The sequence below is a fragment of the Oncorhynchus masou genome, chromosome 15, assembly GCF_036934945.1.
Source record: "Oncorhynchus masou masou isolate Uvic2021 chromosome 15, UVic_Omas_1.1, whole genome shotgun sequence".
Taxonomy (NCBI): domain Eukaryota; kingdom Metazoa; phylum Chordata; class Actinopteri; order Salmoniformes; family Salmonidae; genus Oncorhynchus; species Oncorhynchus masou.
Genome location: NC_088226.1, coordinates 53,593,175 through 53,611,953, shown reverse-complemented (window position 1 = coordinate 53,611,953; position 18,779 = coordinate 53,593,175). Strand labels below are relative to the sequence as shown.

Genomic DNA, 18,779 nt, shown 5'->3' with positions numbered 1-18,779 from the left:
ACTTGAAACGCATTCCAGGTGAATACCTCATTAAGCTGGTTGAGAGAATGCCAAGTGTGCAAACCTGTCATCTAGGCAAAGGGTGGCTACTTTGAAGAATATAAAATATATTTTGGTTTGTTTAACAATTTTTTGTTACTACATGATTCCATGTGTTATTTCATAGTTTTGATGTCTTCACTATTATTCTACAATGTAGAAAATAGTAAAAATAAGGAATAACCCTTGAATGAGTAGGTGTGTGTCCAAACTTTTGACTGGTACTGTATATATTTCCAAATGCAATTATAAACTGACATATAGCTTATCATTCACAAGAAACTGGGATGTGAACACAATGCATAGGAGAGTAATATTGTGATACTAACAGTGGTGTGAAATATAGGGAACGGTGTTAAGAGACAAGTGTTTTGTCCCCAGACCAAACACACAGCACTGTCATGTCAAATGTGTAAATAATCTATAGAATGTGCGTGTAGTATACATTTCATACTAACTCAGCACTATCATTGATTTGCTCTCGACTGTCATATCAAAGTTGATTGTTTAAAAAAAAACATGGCTGAGTTTACACAGGCAGGCCAATTCTGATATTTAGTTTCTGTAATTGGTATTTTTACCAATCAGATCTGAAAAAGATCTGATGTGATTGGTCAAATGACCAGTCAAAAGACAAATTACTGGAAAAGAGATCAGAATTGGGCTGTCTGTGTAAACGCAGCCCGTGTGACATCAAGCAGCTTCCCTTGAGCCAAGGTGGAACTCAGAAGTTGCTCAGATTTACATATAGTTTCAAAAGTGAATTAATGTGAATTTAATGATCATTTAATACATAATGGTTAAAATGGCATACATCACTGAAGAGCAATAAGCAATGCATTAATTCTGCATAACAAAGCATGTTTCCCATTTGAAATGTAAGGTATGATTTTTACTTCATTTGTTATCAAATAAATATCCTATATCATAAATTACTGTATACAACTTTCATGTCAAAAGAGGAAACATAACCTAGTATTCCAAATGTCTATACAAGGTGGCATAACTTTGAATGAAATATAAGACTTTGAAATTGAATATAAAAGGTTAATAGGTGAGAAACCAGTCTCTATGATGTGTTCAGTGAAAAAAAAAAAAAAAAAAACGAGGCCACTCAATTATTTAGCTAGTAACTTATCCACTTAACCAAAGAGCACAATGTAATTAGTCAAATATACCATTAATATCAGTAACAGGAAAAAGTTAAATATTTAAAAAATCATTTTGGGAGTGTGAGTAAAGTCAAAACAATTAAAATGTCAAGGAGTATCTTTCAGTTCTCTGTTGTAGCAGCGATAAACTTAAGATGAACCTGATGACGCTTGTGCATACCCTAACAAACACATGCATCTTCCTGAAAATCCATTCAAACGGGAGATAAAATACAGGTTAAACAGCTGACAATAGTCATAGGAAAACAAAACAAGGACTGTAGTAAAGAAGAAAACAAATCCCATGTTCTCTTCCCCTTAACAAATTATATCTAATATCCTACCATGTTATTAAAGGAATGTCAATAATGAAGTAACAACATATGAAGGTGAGTAAAATGACAAAGATGAAGTAGAAAACCCTCACAAAAGCACATTGGATGTAAGACAGGTTTTAGGTGAAGAATCAGGATGCACAACCCTCAAAGGAACAAAGAAATGGAGCCTACACACTCAGGCAGGTGCCACTATACTCTTTTCCACATTCTTATTAACCACTCTACTACATGGGACATCAGAACACTTGAAATTTGCTAGACCTGAAAAGATATATATTTAATATCTCTCAAAACCTTTCCTTCAAATGTGCATTATAATATCCAATTATCATTTGCGTTTATTCAAAAGTACATTCGTGTTTCAAACAAAAGGACAGACAGTACAAACAAAAGAGGCACGCTGCATAATAGCTACTGTGCCTAATAGAAAGTGCTAGAGCATTAATACATCAAAAGTTTTGGTAAGGACACAAATGGAGTAATTTACTGGCACATCACAATCATGCGTCATAGGTGAACAAAGCCCAACCATCACATACATTTAACTCCTTCATCGCTGTCACATGGCTAGAGATGAAGTTGCAGTGCTACCAACATGTGGGAACGGTGTGTGTCAGTTGGGGGTGGGTATCGTTGTAAGCTGTTCCTATGAAGACACTAGAAGACAGAGAAGAGAGAGCCAAGAGCCAATCCAGTCGCAGCTCCAGCGAGCATGCTGAGAGCCACGTCTCCTCCATCGTCACGTTGACGCTCGTGAACAATAACCTGATTCATCCCTTGGGGATTCCTCATAGGATATGCTCCTACATATCAGTGGGAAACATTAACTGGAGTTAGAATGGTGAAAAAAAGCTATATTGCAAAATAGTAACTGAAAGATTAAATCCATTAAAAGAACAAAGGAACATTTAATTAAATGTGATTATCAACGTAACTTCGACATTCCTTCGGGAGCATGCAAACTAAAAAAGTGTGAATTCACCCTGTGCGTACCTTGGTACTGATAGGGGTATGCAACAGCATAGGGCTGCCCATCAGCTGAGTAAATGATTTGTGTGCCATGGACAGGAGGAGCTGGGGCATACCCTCCATAAGCATCCGGAACATAAACCTGTTGGAAAGGCAGATATCACTTGTGTCACTATTGGAGAGACTACCACTACTGCCCTGGAATCAAGAGAACTGATGCAAGCCATATAGATGTATCCAAAACCACAATATATAGCATAAACATCATGTTACAGTGCCTTCAGAAAGTTCACACCCCTTTACTTTTATCCATATTTTGTTGTGTTACAGCTTGAAGGTAAAATTGATTACATTGTTGTCACGGGCCAACACACAATACCCCATAATGTCAAAGTGGAATTGTTTAAAAAAAAACTGAAATGTCTCAAGTCAATAATTATTCAACCCCTTTGTTATGGCAATTTGCTTAACAAGTCACATAATAAGTTGCACGGACTCACTGTGTGCAATAATAGTGTTCAGAATTATTTTTTTAGTGACTACCTCATCTCTATACCCAACACATACAGATTATTGTAAGGTCCTTCAGTCGAGCAGTGAATTTCAAACACAGATTCAACCACAAAGACCAGGGATGTTTTCCAATGTCTCACAAAGGGCACCTATTGGTGTGAAAGAAATTACATTTACATTTTTTTTTTTAAAGGCAGACATTGAATAACCCTTTGATAGTGAAGTTCTTAATTACACTTTGGATGTTGTCTCAATACACCCAGTCACTACAAAGATTCAGGCGTCCATCCTAACTTAGTTGCCAGAGAGGAAGAAAACCGCTCAGGAATTTCACCATGAGGCCAATAGTGATTTAAATGGCTGTGATTGGAGAAAACTGAAGATGGAACAACAACACTATAGTTACTCCACAATACTAACCTAACTGACAGAGTGAAGAGAAGGAAGCCTGCACAGAATAAAAAAAAATACTCCAATACATGCATCATGTTTGCAACAAGGCACCAACTAAAGTAATACTGCAAATAAATGTGGCAAAGCAATTAGCTATTTGTCCTGAATACAAAGTGTGTTGGATTTGCCCCAAACATTACATTACTGAGTACCACTCTATATTTTCAAGCATAGTGTTGGCTGCATCATGTTATGGGTATGCATGTATTTGTTAAGGACGGGGGAGGTTTGTTAGGATTTTGAAAAAAAGAAAAGAAATAGAGCTAATAAGCACAAGCAAAATCCTGGAGAAAAATCTGGTTCAGTCTGCCTTCTACCAGACACAGAGATGAATTCACCTTTCAGCAAGACAATATCCTAAAACACACGGCCAAATCTTTACCAGACTTGCATACAAAGGCAGTCAATGTTCCTGAGTGGCTGAGTTACAGTTGGATTTAAATCTACTAGAAAATCTACAGCAAGACCTGAAATGGTAGAGCTTGAATACTTTTTTCAAGAATAAATGGGCAAATTATGCACAATCCAGGTGTGGAAACCTCAGACTTACCCAGAAAGACTCACAGCTATAAATCGCTGCTACAGGTGCTTCTACAAAGTATTGACTTGGGTGTGAATACTTATGAGATATTTCTGTATTTTATTTTCAATAAATGTGCAAAAATGTATAAAAACCAACTGTTCACTCTCATTAAGGGGTATTGCATGTAGATTTAAATCAGGCTGTAACAACAAAGTGTGGAGTAAGTAAAGCGGGAGACTAAAGCGGTAGCACTAGACTGCTCAAAGCATATTTAGAAACGTAAAGTCTAGGCAGCAGGTTCACATACATACCGGAGGTGGAGGACCATATTCAGAATATGGAGGAGGGGCAGAAGCAACAATTTGCTGTGCAAAGCCAATCTGAGGAGGAGCGACCACCTAAAAATAAAGAGATACACACACAATACCAGTCAAAGGTTTCCGCACACCTACTCAAAAATAAATATCAGAATTGGACTGCCTGTGTAAATGCAGCCATGGTGTTTGAAAAACAATTAACTTTGATATGACAGTCGAGAGCAAATAAATAATAGTGCTTAGTTAGTATGAAATTAATACTACACGCACATTCTATAGATTATTTACACATTTGAAATGACAGTGCTGTGTGTGTTGGGTCTGGGGACAAACCGCTTGTCTCTTAACACAATTCCCTATATTTCACACCACTGTTAGTATCACAATATTACTCTCCTATGCATTGTGTTCACATCCCAGTTTCTTGTGAATAATAAGCTATATGTCAGTTTATAATTGCAGTTGGATATATATACAGTACCAGTCAAAAGTTGACACACCTACTCATTCAAGGGTTTTTCTTTATTTTTTTACTATTTTCTACATTGTAGAATAATAGTGAAAACAGCAAAACTATGAAATAACACATATGGAATCATGTTGTTTTTGCTTGTTCTTATCTGTAATTATATATATTTTTAAACTGCATTGTTGGTTAGGGGCTTGCAAGTAATCATTTCACCTGTTGTAGTCGCCGCATGTGACTAATAACATTTGATTTAGTAACCAAAAAAAAGTGTTAAATCAAAATATATTTTATATTTTAGATTCTTCAAAGTAGCCACCCTTTGCCTTGATGACAGCTTTGCACTCTTGACATTCTCTCAACCAGCTAAACCTGGAATGCTTTTCCAGCAGTCTTTAATGAGTTCCCACATATGCTGAGCACTCTTCTTATTTGTGTCCTTTAGTAGTGGTTTCTTTGCAGTAATTCAACCATGAAGGCCTGAGTCACGCAGTCTCCTCTGAACAGTTGATGAGATGTGTCTGTTACTTGAACTCTGTGAAGCATTTATTTGGGCCGCAATCTGAAGTGCAGTCAACTCTAATGAAATTATGCTCTGCAGCAGAGGTAACTATGGTCTTCCTTTCCTGTGGCGGTCCTCATGCGAGCCAGTTTCATCATAGATCTTTGTGGTTTTTGCGACTGCACTTGAAGAAACTTTCAAAGTTCTTGAAATGTTCCTGATCGACTGACTTTCATGTCTCACAAGTAATGATGGACTGTCGATTCTCTTTGCTTATTTGAGCTGTTCTTGCCATAATATGGACATGGTCTTTTACCAAATAGGGCAATCTTCTGTATACCACCCCTACCTTGTCACAACAACTGATTGGCTTAAGCGCATTAAGGAAAGAAATTCCACAAATTAACTTTTAACAAGGCACACCTGTTAATTGAAACACATTCCAGGTGACAACCTCATGAAGCTGGTTGAGAGAATGCCAAGAGTGAAAACCTGTCAAGGTTTGGCTACTTTGAAGAATATCAAATATAAGATATATTTTGATTGGTTTAACAATATTGTTGGTTACTACATTATTCCATGTCTTACTTCATAGTTTTGATGTCTTCACTACTATTCCACAACGTAGAAAATAGTAAAAATAAAGACTGGAATGAGTAGGTGTGTCCAAACTTTTGACTGGTACTGTATATTAAGACCTGAGCTATAATACTGTCCATAAGTAGACTAGGATATGCAGGCAGAGGGTCTTTGCAGACCAGCAGAAACTCACAGAGCTGATTCTGGCATCCTGGAGAGCCATGGTCCATGCCCTGAAACAAGGATGGGAAAACAAGAATAAACATGGGTTTTCAGCAGGCTAACCCATATACACACACACACAACTAATCAGTCATATTAATTACAATGGGAAAGATGTCTTACAGTGCATCATCTGCACTGTCTCCACAAATGCTGATAACCCGTCCATCTCTGCAGACTATCTGGAGCAGGGCATCCCGACTTCTGCCCTCTGGAGGGTTTAGATCTGTGGACAGTGAAAAGGTGGATGGGACTGTTGGTTGATGGGTTGGTGTGGATACATTTCAGTCATTGAGTAGACACTCTTATGCAGGGTGACTTACAGTTAGAGCGGGGGGGGGGAGTTCACATTTTATCCTACTGTGAGTTGAGAGGATTGGATAGAAAAGTATAGCAGATGTAAGTAGTGAAGTACCTTGACATGCAGTTGCACTGCGAATGTTAATGCAGTCCACTCTCATGTGGATCTCATCCTCCATATCTCGCCGGTGCTGGTCATCATAGAAAACCAGCCGCCCATCAGACCACAGATCAAACCAGTTCCTCTTCCACCGCCGCAGAATAGTGCCTGTATCATTTAATTAAATGAAATATAATTACTCTTAGCACTTTTTGCAAACACAGGTCTAAGCCCCAAAAAGCCCATGGTGTTATGGGAAAACTACATGACGAAATTCTGTGAAGTGTCAGGAAAAAAACAAAAGAAAACATTTCTGCAACGAAAACAAGCACTTCTATTGAACATGTTCAGAAAACATGGAGGAACCTACATGAATCTGTCCAATAGAAACGCTAGTTTTCGTTGCAAAACGTTTGGAGTAATGATTACACTCCAGGTTTGTGACAGACTTGTGTACTGCACTAGTGACAGTGTACAGCTAACGTTAGCTACAGCTCCACTCACTCTGCCGATGGAGGAAGCCACTTTTCACAATCGACATCGTTAGGTTACTCTGAAAATAAACATTTGGAAACAACAACAAAAATGCTTACTGGATATAGCGAAATCTATTTAACTATCTACAAGGTCATTTTCATATCTAATAGCTAGTTTAGCTAAACCATCGTAACACTCACTGCCTACACTAGTGCCTGGTATGCTAACTAACGTTAGCTGGGGAACGTTAGCTGACCGAATCTATTTACGTTGGCAGTTGGCATTTGACACTTTGGTAAACTATGTTTTGAAGCTTATTCAGACAATATTGCTGTCGATTATAATATGACTAGCTACACATGCCATATCTGTAATTAAATTACCTCTTGTGGAACGTCCTTTTCAAAGCCCTGAGAGGACAAAAGTTAACTGTCTTGTTTTGAATGACATCATCAATATCAGCTGACTGGTCCTTAATTAGAATGCTGGGAATTGAAGCCACGATAAACAAGCATATTATTCGTTCCCTGTAATGTTACAATAATAAGTCGTTATTGTCTTTACTTTTTACTTTTAAAATATAAAGGAGCCAAACCCTAAAGTTATCCAATCATAAGGACATGTTCAAATCTGTATCTTTTGAAACAAAGAAAATCTAGGATGTCATGAATTATGAATATCTGTAATTAATGTTTAGCTAATGAATGCTTTGTTCATAACCAAGTGGGGAAGGTGGTATTTACCACATATGACAGGGAAAATCCACTTAAATGTCCCTCCAACACTAGTGGGAAAATCATCAATATGTGACGTTGCGTGCTTGTGCGAAATGGGAAACTGGGAGGTCGGAAATCCGACATGATTGTGTTCAAGTGTTTTTGAGGTTGAAACAATTCTTACATCAGTAAGATTTTAGCTTGATAAGTTAGCCAACATTGCTAATAATATAGTTAGCTAGCTTGCTTAACTACATGCTCCGGAACTTCGGTGATTAATAAGTCTTTTTTTAAACTCCCGCTTTGGGATGGATGTGTTAATGTGTAGTTCATACATGCAGAATTCCTGTTTAACACAATTAGCCAAATCCTAGTTTGAAAGCGACTGCTTTTCTGGAAGCTGTGCCCCGCCATTTCCCCTACATTTTCCTACACGTGAGCCAGCCCCGAGCAATTTGAGTTCTAGGCGATGAGCTTCAGCCCCTCGCCATTTGAGTAACAGCTAGCAAGACGCACACACAGCAGAGCGAGAGAGCAATGACTTGGTGCACATAAACTCAACAAAAAAAAAGAAATGTCTCTCACTGCGTATATTTTCAGCAAACTTAACTTGTGTAAATATTTGTACTTGTGTAAATATTTGTATGAACATAACAATATTCAACAACTGAGATATAAACTGAAAAAGTTCCACAGACATGTGACCAACAGATATTGAATAATGTGTCCCTGAAAAAAAGGGGGGATAGGGTCAAAATCAAAAGTAGAAGTCAGAATCTGGTGTGGCCACCAGCTGCATTAAGTACTGCAGTACATCTCCTCCTCATGGACTGCACCATATTTTCCAGTTCTTGATGTGAGATGTTACCCCACTCTTCCACCAAGGCACCTGCAAGTTCCCGGACATTTCTGGGGGGAATGGCCCTAGCCCTCACCCTCCGATCCAACAGGTTCCAGAGGTGCTCAATGGGATTGAGATCCGGGCTCTTTGCTGGCCATGGCAGAACACTGACATTCCTGTCTTGCAGGAAATCATGCACAGAACAAGCAGTATGGCTTCTGGCATTGTCATGCTGGAGGGTCATGTCAGGATGAGCCTGTGTAACAGTATAACTTTAGACTGTCCCCTCACCCATACCCGGGCGCGAACCAGTGACCCTCTGCACACATCATCAACAGTCACCCACAAAGCATCATTACCCATCGCTCCACAAAAGCCGTGGCCCTTGCAGAGCAAGGGGAACTACTACTTCAAGGTCTCAGAGCAAGTGACGTCACCAATTGAAACGCTATTTAGCGTGAACACCGCTAACTAGCTAGCCATTTCACATCCGTTACACCTGCAGGAAAGGTACCACATGAGGGAGGTGGATTTCTTCCCTGTAATGCACAGCATTGAAATTACCTGCTATGACAACAAGCTCAGTTCGATGATGCTGTGACACACCGCCCCAGACCTTGACGGACCCTCCACCTCCAAATCGATCTCGCTCCAGAGTACAGGCCTCGGTGTAATGCTCATTCCTTCGACAATAAACACGAATCCAACCATCACCCCTGGTGAGACAAAACCACGACTCGTCAGTGAAGAGCACTTTTTGCCAGTCCTGTCTGGTCCAGCGACAGTGGGTTTGTGCCCATAGGTGATGTTGTTGCCGGTGATGTCTGGTGAGGACCTGCCTTACAACAGGCCTACAAGTCCTCAGTCCAGCCTCTCTCAGCCTATTACGGAAAGTCTCAGCACTGATGGAGGGATTGTACGTTCCTGGTTTAACTCGGGCAGTTGTTGTTGCCATCCTGTACATGTCCCGCAGGTGTGATGTTCGGATGTAATAATCCTGTGCAGGTGTTGTTACACGTGGTCTGCCACTGCGAGGATGATCAGCTGTCCATCCTGTCTCCCTGTAGCGCTATCTTAGGCATCTCACAGTACGGACGTTGCAATTTATTTCCCTGGCCACATCTGCAGTCCTCATGCCTCCTTGCAGCATGCCGAAGGCACGTTCAAGCAGATGAGCAGGGACCCTGGGCATCTTTCTTTTGGTGTTTTTCAGAGTCATTAGAAAGCCTCTTTAGTGTCCTAAGTTTTCATAACTGTGACCTTAATTGCCTACTGTCTGTAAGCTGTTCGTGTCTTAATGACCGTTCCACAGGTTCATGTTCATTAATTGTGTATGGTTCATTGAACAAGCATATAAAACAGTGTTTAAATCCTTTACAATGAAGATTACATTTACATTTAAGTCATTTAGCAGACGCTCTTATCCAGAGCGACTTACAAATTGGTGAATTCACCTTCTGACATCCAGTGGAACAGCCACTTTACAATAGTGCATCTAAATCATTTAAGGGGGGGGGGTGAGAAGGATTACTTATCTTATCCTAGGTATTCCTTGAAGAGGTGGGGTTTCAGGTGTCTCCGGAAGGTGGTGATTGACTCCGCTTTCCTGGCGTCGTGAGGGAGTTTGTTCCACCATTGGGGGGCCAGAGCAGCGAACAGTTTTGACTGGGCTGAGCGGGAACTGTACTTCCTCAGTGGTAGGGAGGCGAGCAGGCCAGAGGTGGATGAACGCAGTGCCCTTGTTTGGGTGTAGGGCCTGATCAGAGAACTTGGGAAGGTTGAACACCAGACGGGCTGCGGCGTTCTGGATGAGTTGTAGGGGTTTAATGGCACAGGCAGGGAGCCCAGCCAACAGCGAGTTGCAGTAATCCAGACGGGAGATGACAAGTTCCTGGATTAGGACCTGCGCCGCTTCCTGTGTGAGGCAGGGTCGTACTCTGCGGATGTTGTAGAGCATGAACCTAAAGGAACGGGCCACCGCCATGATGTTGGTTGAGAACGACAGGGTGTTGTCCAGGATCACGCCAAGGTTCTTAGCGCTCTGGGAGGAGGACACAATGGAGTTGTCAACCGTGATGGCGAGATCATGGAACGGGCAGTCCTTCCCCGGGAGGAAGAGCAGCTCCGTCTTGCCGAGGTTCAGCTTGAGGTGGTGATCCGTCATCCACACTGATATGTCTGCCAGACATGCAGAGATGCGATTCGCCACCTGGTCATCAGAAGGGGGAAAGGAGAAGATTAATTGTGTGTCGTCTGCATAGCAATGATAGGAGAGACCATGTGAGGTTATGACAGAGCCAAGTGACTTGGTGTATAGCGAGAATAGGAGAGGGCCTAGAACAGAGCCCTGGGGGACACCAGTGGTGAGAGCGCGTGGCGAGGAGACAGATTCTCGCCACGCCACCTGGTAGGAGCGACCTGTCAGGTAGGACGCAATCCAAGCGTGGGCCGCGCCGGAGATGCCCAACTCGGAGAGGGTGGAGAGGAGGATCTGATGGTTCACAGTATCGAAGGCAGCCGATAGGTCTAGAAGGATGAGAGCAGAGGAGAGAGAGTTAGCTTTAGCAGTGCGGAGCGCCTCCGTGATAAAGAGAAGAGCAGTCTCAGTTGAATGACTAGTCTTGAAACCTGACTGATTTGGATCAAGAAGGTCATTCTGAGAGAGATAGCGGGAGAGCTGGCCAAGGACGGCACGTTCAAGAGTTTTGGAGAGAAAAGAAAGAAGGGATACTGGTCTGTAGTTGTTGACATCGGAGGGATCGAGTGTAGGTTTTTTCAGAAGGGGTGCAACTCTCGCTCTCTTGAAGACGGAAGGGACGTAGCCAGCGGTCAGGGATGAGTTGATGAGCGAGGTGAGGTAAGGGAGAAGGTCTCCGGAAATGGTCTGGAGAAGAGAGGAGGGGATAGGGTCAAGCGGGCAGGTTGTTGGGCGGCCGGCCGTCACAAGAAGCGAGATTTCATCTGGAGAGAGAGGGGAGAAAGAGGTCAGAGCACAGGGTAGGGCAGTGTGAGCAGAACCAGCGGTGTCGTTTGACTTAGCAAACGAGGATCGGATGTCGTCGACCTTCTTTTCAAAATGGTTGACGAAGTCATCTGCAGAGAGGGAGGAGGGGGGGAGGGGGAGGAGGATTCAGGAGGGAGGAGAAGGTGGCAAAGAGCTTCCTAGGGTTAGAGGCAGATGCTTGGAATTTAGAGTGGTAGAAAGTGGCTTTAGCAGCAGAGACAGAGGAGGAAAATGTAGAGAGGAGGGAGTGAAAGGATGCCAGGTCCGCAGGGAGGCGAGTTTTCCTCCATTTCCGCTCGGCTGCCCGGAGCTCTGTTCTGTGAGCTCGCAATGAGTCGTCGAGCCACGGAGCGGGAGGGGAGGACCGAGCCGGCCTGGAGGATAGGGGACATAGAGAGTCAAAGGATGCAGAAAGGGAAGAGACGAGGGTTGAGGAGGCAGAATCAGGAGATAGGTTGGAGAAGGTATGAGCAGAGGGAAGAGATGATAGGATGGAAGAGGAGAGAGTAGCGGGGGAGAGAGAGCGAAGGTTGGGACGGCGCGATACCATCCGAGTAGGGGCAGTGTGGGAAGTGTTGGATGAGAGCGAGAGGGAAAAGGATACAAGGTAGTGGTCGGAGACTTGGAGGGGAGTTGCAATGAGGTTAGTGGAAGAACAGCATCTAGTAAAGATGAGGTCGAGCGTATTGCCTGCCTTGTGAGTAGGGGGGAAGGTGAGAGGGTGAGGTCAAAAGAGGAGAGGAGTGGAAAGAAGGAGGCAGAGAGGAATGAGTCAAAGGTAGACGTGGGGAGGTTAAAGTCGCCCAGGACTGTGAGAGGTGAGCCGTCCTCAGGAAAGGAGCTTATCAAGGCATCAAGCTCATTGATGAACTCTCCGAGGGAACCTGGAGGGCGATAAATGATAAGGATGTTAAGCTTGAAAGGGCTGGTAACTGTGACAGCATGGAATTCAAAGGAGGCGATAGACAGATGGGTAAGGGGAGAAAGAGAGAATGACCACTTGGGAAAGATGAGGATCCCGGTGCCACCACCCCGCTGACCAGAAGCTCTCGGGGTGTGCGAGAACACGTGGGCGGACGAAGAGAGAGCAGTAGGAGTAGCAGTGTTATCTGTGGTGATCCATGTTTCTGTCAGTGCCAAGAAGTCGAGGGACTGGAGGGAGGCATAGGCTGAGATGAACTCTGCCTTGTTGGCCGCAGATCGGCAGTTCCAGAGGCTACCGGAGACCTGGAACTCCACGTGGGTCGTGCGCGCTGGGACCACCAGATTAGGGTGGCCGCGGCCACGCGGTGTGGAGCGTTTGTATGGTCTGTGCAGAGAGGAGAGAACAGGGATAGATAGACACATAGTTGACAGGCTACAGAAGAGGCTACGCTAATGCAGAGGAGATTGGAATGACAAGTGGACTACACGTCTCGAATGTTCAGAAAGTTAAGCTTACGTAGCAAGAATCTTATTGACTAAAATGATTGAAATGATACAGTACTGCTGGAGTAGGCTAGCTGGCAGTGGCTGCGTTGTTGACTTTGTAGGCTAGCTGGCAGTGGCTGCGATGTTGACACTACACTAATCAAGTCGTTCCGTCGAGTGTAATAGTTTCTACAGTGCTGCTATTTGGGGCTAGCTAGCTAGCTAGCAGTGTTGATTGCGTTACGTTACGTTAAAAGAACGACAATAGCTGGCTAGCTAACCTAGAAAGTGAAGTTATTTGGATTTGTAGTAACTACTACACTAAACACAAATATAAACGCAAAATGCAACAATTTCAAAGATTTTACTGAGTTACAGTTCATAAAAGGAAATCAGCCAATATAAATAAATTCATTAGGCCCTAATATATGAATGTCACATGACTGGGCAGGAGCGCAGGCTTGGGTGGGCCTGGAAGGGCATAGGCTTATCCACTTGGAAATTAGTTTTTTCCCACAAAAGGGCTTTGGTACAGATATAAATACTTCTCAGCACCCACTATTCCCCCTCCGACTATCCTGCAGGTAAAGAAGCCGGATGTGGAGGTCCAGGGGTGGTGTGATTACATGTGGTTGTGAGGCCGGTTGGATGTACTGCCACATTCTCTAAAACAATGTTGGTAGAGAAAGGAACATTCAATTCTCTTGTAACAGCTCTAATTGACATTTCTGCAGTCAGCATGCCAATTACACACTCCCTCAAAACTTGAGACATCTGGCATTGTGTTGTGTGACAAAACTGCATATTTTAGTGTGGCCTTTTATTGTCCCCAACACAAGGTGCACCTGTGTAATGACCATGCTGGTTAATCATCTTATTGATATGCCACACCTCTCAGGTGGCTGGATTATCTTGGCAAAGGAAAAATGCTCACTAACAAGGATGTTAACCAATTTGTGCACAAAGTTTGAGAGAAATAAGCTTTTTGTGAATATGGAACATTTCTGGGATCTTTTATTTCAGCTCATGAAACATGGGACCAAGACTTTACATGTTGTGTTTATTTCAGTATAGTTAAGGATACTACAGTTATCACGTTTCAGATTGGATTCATTAACTACAAGAAGGTAAGATGTGTTTTATTTTAATTCTGGTGCTAGCTCTGGTCTAGCTCTCAATCTAGGCGGCATTATGTGTAATTTAATGGAATTGAGTCATGATAAAGGATAGCTCTGGTCCAACATGTGTTAAGCGAACTCACTGAAGTTTCACGTCATTTGAAGGTCCTTTATAAAAGCCGCACTTCCGTAGATATAAATCTGTGGGCCTAATTCAGTTAATTCATGTCATAACTTTCGACTCTGTCAATCACTGCATTCTTATCGTCAGACTCATTAGCCTTGGCTTCTCAAATGACTGCCTCGCCTGGTTCACCAACTACTTCCCAGATAGAGTTCAGTGTGTCAAATCGGAGGGCATGTTGTCCGGACTTCTGCCAGTCTCTATGGTGGTGCCACAGAGTTCAATTCTCGGGCCGACTCTTTTCTCTGTATATATCAATGATATCACTCTTGCTGCTAGTGATTCTCTGATCCACCACTATGCAGACGACACCATTCTGTATACATCTGGCCCTTCTTTGGACACTGTGCTAACAAACCTCCAAACGAGTTTCAACGCCATACAACACTCCTTCTGTGGCCTCCAACTGCTTTCAAATGCGAGTAAAACTAGTGCATGCTCTTCAACCGATTGCTGCCAGCACCCTCCCGCCCGACGAGCATCACTACTCTGGACGGTTCTGACCTAGAATATGTGGACAACTACAAACACCTAGGTGTCTGGTTCGACTGTAAACTCTCCTTCCAGACTCACAAAAAGCATCTCCAATCCAAAATTAAATCTAGAATCGGCTTCCTATTTTGAAACAAAGCCTCCGTCAGTCATGCCGCCAAACATACCTTCGTAAAACTGACTCTCCTACCGATCCTTGACTTTGGCGATGTCATTTACAAAATAGCCCCCAACACTCTACTCAGCAAACTGGATGTAGTCTATCACAGTGCCATCCGTTTTATCACCAAAGCCACATATACTACCCACCACTGCGAACTGTATGCTCTCGTTGGCTGGCCCTCACTACATATCCGTCGCCAAACCCACTGGCTCCAGGTCATCTATAAGTCTTTGCTAGGTAAAGCCCTGCCTTCTCTCACCTCACTGGTCACCACAGCAACACCCACCCATAGCACCCGCTCCAGCACATATATTGCACTGGTCATCCCCAAAGCCAACACTTCTTTTGGCTGCCATTCCTTCCAGTTTTCTGCTGCCAATGACTGGAACGAATTGCAAAAATCTCTGAAGCTGGAGTCTTATATCTCCCTCTCAAACTTTAAGCATCAACTGTCTGAGCAGTTTACCAATCAATGTACACAGCCGATCTGTAAATAGCACACCTGACTACCTCATCCCCATATTATTACTTACCCTCTTGCACCCCAGTATCTCTACTTGAACATCATCTGCACATCTATCACTCCAGTATTAATGCTAAATTGTAATTATTTTTGCCTCTAGTGCCTGTTTATTGCTTACCTCCCTACTCTTCAGCATTTGCACACGCTGTATGTAGATTTGTCTTTTTTTATTTTCTTTTGTGTTATTGACTGTTTGTTTGTGTAACTCTTTGTTGTTTTTGTTGCACTGCTTTGCTTTATCTTGGCCAGGTTGCAGTTGTAAATGAGAACTTGTTTTCATCTGGTCTACCTGGTTAAATAAAGGCAAAATAAAATAACAAGAAGATGCCCAGTGCTTCATGCCCAGTGCTCTCCTCACTCGCATGTCGCACTCTACACTACACTTGTCTGTGCAATGCATGTACATAGTTTGCCCGCTCCATAGCAAGCTGCTCTATCCATTGGTGAAGTAATTTTAATGTTGAGTTAAATGTAAAAAAACAAACATTTTAGAGGTTTGAAAAGGATAGCTGGCAGGCAGATGCTGGAATATGTTTTTGGGTGACAGATTGAGGGCTTTGCACATGTGCTTTATACATTTTTTGGGGGACAAGGAATAAATGCCCAGAACATAAAATAACATTATTAACCGGTTCCCATGCTTTTAAATAACCATTCTGTTCCGGAACAGTACAGATCACCTTCGTTTTCGTTTCTGGTTCTGTTCCACAAATTATTTGGTTATTTTCTTGTTTTCAGTTCTGTTCCTTGAGTAACCGGTTCCAACCATTGCAGGCAATTTTCGGGGATGACTTTTGGCTCCGTGAGTGCAACATTCAAAACTATTGGCTAAAAAGTATACAAAAGAACTGGAGAATTTCTTTAACTTTGACAATATGCTCAAACTAGCTACATTATTGATATAAGGTTGTAATTGTAAAAAATGTATATTGTCATCTTTTGGTTCAAAAGTTAAAAGAAGTTTCCCACTTGGAATTGTTGAAGTGAAAATGTCCCACTGGGACCTAGGAGTTTCTGATAACTTCAAATATACGTGTTTTGAACGCAGCATCATCCCTGAGTTCTGATTTCTCCCAGAGAGGAAGAGGTGAAGCAAGGGTCGACTCCGCCCAAAATCTGTCTGCGCGAAAATAAACGTGTGGAGTTTTTGTATGGGTCAAGATAAAGTGAGTTGCTAATTTGATACGTGAGGGTTATTTGATCTAATAGAAGTTTCATAATGCTCAGGTTGTTACAAGTGTACTGATAAGTGTAATACACGTGACATTCCGGTGACTTTGAGATATAAAATAGTTGTTTGTGCCTCTTAGTCACACATATCTGCCCTCTCATTGGAACAGTGGCGTTAAGGATACGGCCTGCGTGGGGTCCTGTCTAGCCTGCAGGTGGTATGGGTAAAAAATAAATACGTTTGAAATACAGTACCAGTCAAAAGTTTGGACGACAACTACTCATTCAAGTTTTTATTTATTTTTACTATTTTCTACATTGTAGAATAATAGTGAAGACACAAACTATGAAATAACACATATGGAATCATGTAGTAACCAAAAAATGTGTTAAACAAATCAAAATATTTGGTATATTTCAGATTCTTCAAAGTAGCCTTGATAACAGCATTGCCTTTGCCTTGATAACAGCATTTGCACACTTGACATTCTCAACCAGCTTCATGAGGTAACCACCTGGAATGCACTTCAATTAACAGGTGTACCTTGTTAAGTTCATTCGTGAAATGTCTTACCTTCTTAATGCATTTGAGCCAATTAGTTGTGTTGTGACAAAGTAGTGGTGATATACAGAAGATGGCCCTATTTGGTAAAAGACCAAGTCCATATTATAGCAAGAACAGCTCAAATAAGCAAAGAGAAACAACAGTCCATCATTAGTTTAAGACATGAAGGTCAATCAATCCAGATAATTTCAAGAAATTTAAAAGTCGCAAAAACTATCAAGAGCTATGATGAAACTGGCTCTCATGAGGACCGCCACAGGAAAGGAAGACCCAGAGTTACCTCTGCTGCAGAGGATAAGTTCATTAGAGTTACCAGCCTCAAACTGCAGGCCAAATAAATGCTTCACAGAGTTCAAGTAACAGACACATCTCAACATCAACTGTTCAGAGGAGACTGCATAAATCAGGCCTTCATGGTCAAATTGCTGCAAAGAAACCACTATTAAAGGACACTAAGAAGAAGAGACTTGCATAGGCCAAGAAACACGAGCATTGGACATTAGACCGGTGGAAATCTGTCCTTTGGTCTGATGAGTCCACATTTTATATTTTTGGTTCCAACCACTGTCTTTGTGAGAACCAGAGTAGGTGAACGGATGATCTCTGCATGTGTGATTCCCACTGTGTAGCATGAGGAGGTGGTGTTATGGTGTGGCGATGCTTTGCTAGTTGAGAGATGCTAGTTGAGAGAATGCCAAGTGTGTGCAAAGCTGTCATCAAAACAAAGGGTGGCTACTTTGAAGAATCTCAAATATAAAATATATTTTGAATTGTTTAACACTTTTTTTGGTCACTACATGATTCCATGTGTTATTTCATAGTTTTAATGTCTTCACTATTCTACAATGTAGAAAATAGTACAAATAAAAAGAGAAACCTTGAATGATTAGGTGTGTCCAAAGTTTTGACTGGTGCTGTATATATTTTTTTGACTGAAACCAAATCGAAACTGTGTAGAAATGACAATGGACCTACATTCATGCAGTTTCTGACTGTGTCCAGCTGGCCAATAATCACTGCTGATATGAAAGCTATACAATCCCCCCCCACCCCAAATTAGTTTGACACCACTGGCCTAAAATACATATACAGGCGTTGTAAGATGTATTTAAATTGTTAGGTCTTACATCGCCTGTATAGGTATGTTAGGTATCAGCTAACCACATCCAGAATATATAAATATATAATCTTAAATTCTCCCCAATTTCGTGGTTTGTCAGTCGCGTCAGCTCGCTTTAGCTGTGGAACGTGCCCTAATGCTGCATTCAAAGCAACTGGTAACTCTGAAATCTCCGACTTCCGAGCATTCACGACAACGGAACTCTAAAACAAACACACAAAAAACAAGCTCCGACACTGGGAAAAATCAATTTGAACGGTCATCCAACTCGGAATCAAAGTCGGAAACTCGGCCATCTTTCTAGAGCTACAACTTTCCGACCTGGAGATCACCGATGTCATGAAAGCACCATGAACTTCTCCCACAATTTGACCTCTGATGTCACATACTAAGAAATTACCCCAATATTAGCGTTTGACATTTTTGTAATAACAAAACATTATTTATTTAAAAAAACATCTATTAATATGGGTTTTGAACACTAATGTGTTTATAAGCATGATAGCTAGCTGTACTTGTAGTTT

At 42.1% G+C, this 18,779-nt stretch overlaps 1 protein-coding gene across 1 annotated transcript; it reads right to left on the bottom strand.

Moving 5' to 3' along the window:
* Positions 1-809: 809 nt before the first annotated feature.
* plekhb2 (pleckstrin homology domain containing, family B (evectins) member 2) lies at positions 810-7,416 on the bottom strand. The gene is made up of 8 exons (XM_064989651.1): positions 7,333-7,416; positions 6,977-7,025; positions 6,488-6,640; positions 6,196-6,298; positions 6,044-6,083; positions 4,298-4,384; positions 2,522-2,639; positions 810-2,331 (listed from the first exon to the last, which is right to left on the bottom strand). Exons 2-8 carry the CDS (start codon positions 7,011-7,013, stop codon positions 2,186-2,188), a joined length of 684 nt encoding a protein of 227 aa, XP_064845723.1. The 5' UTR covers positions 7,014-7,025; positions 7,333-7,416; the 3' UTR covers positions 810-2,185.
* Positions 7,417-18,779: the final 11,363 nt, after the last annotated feature.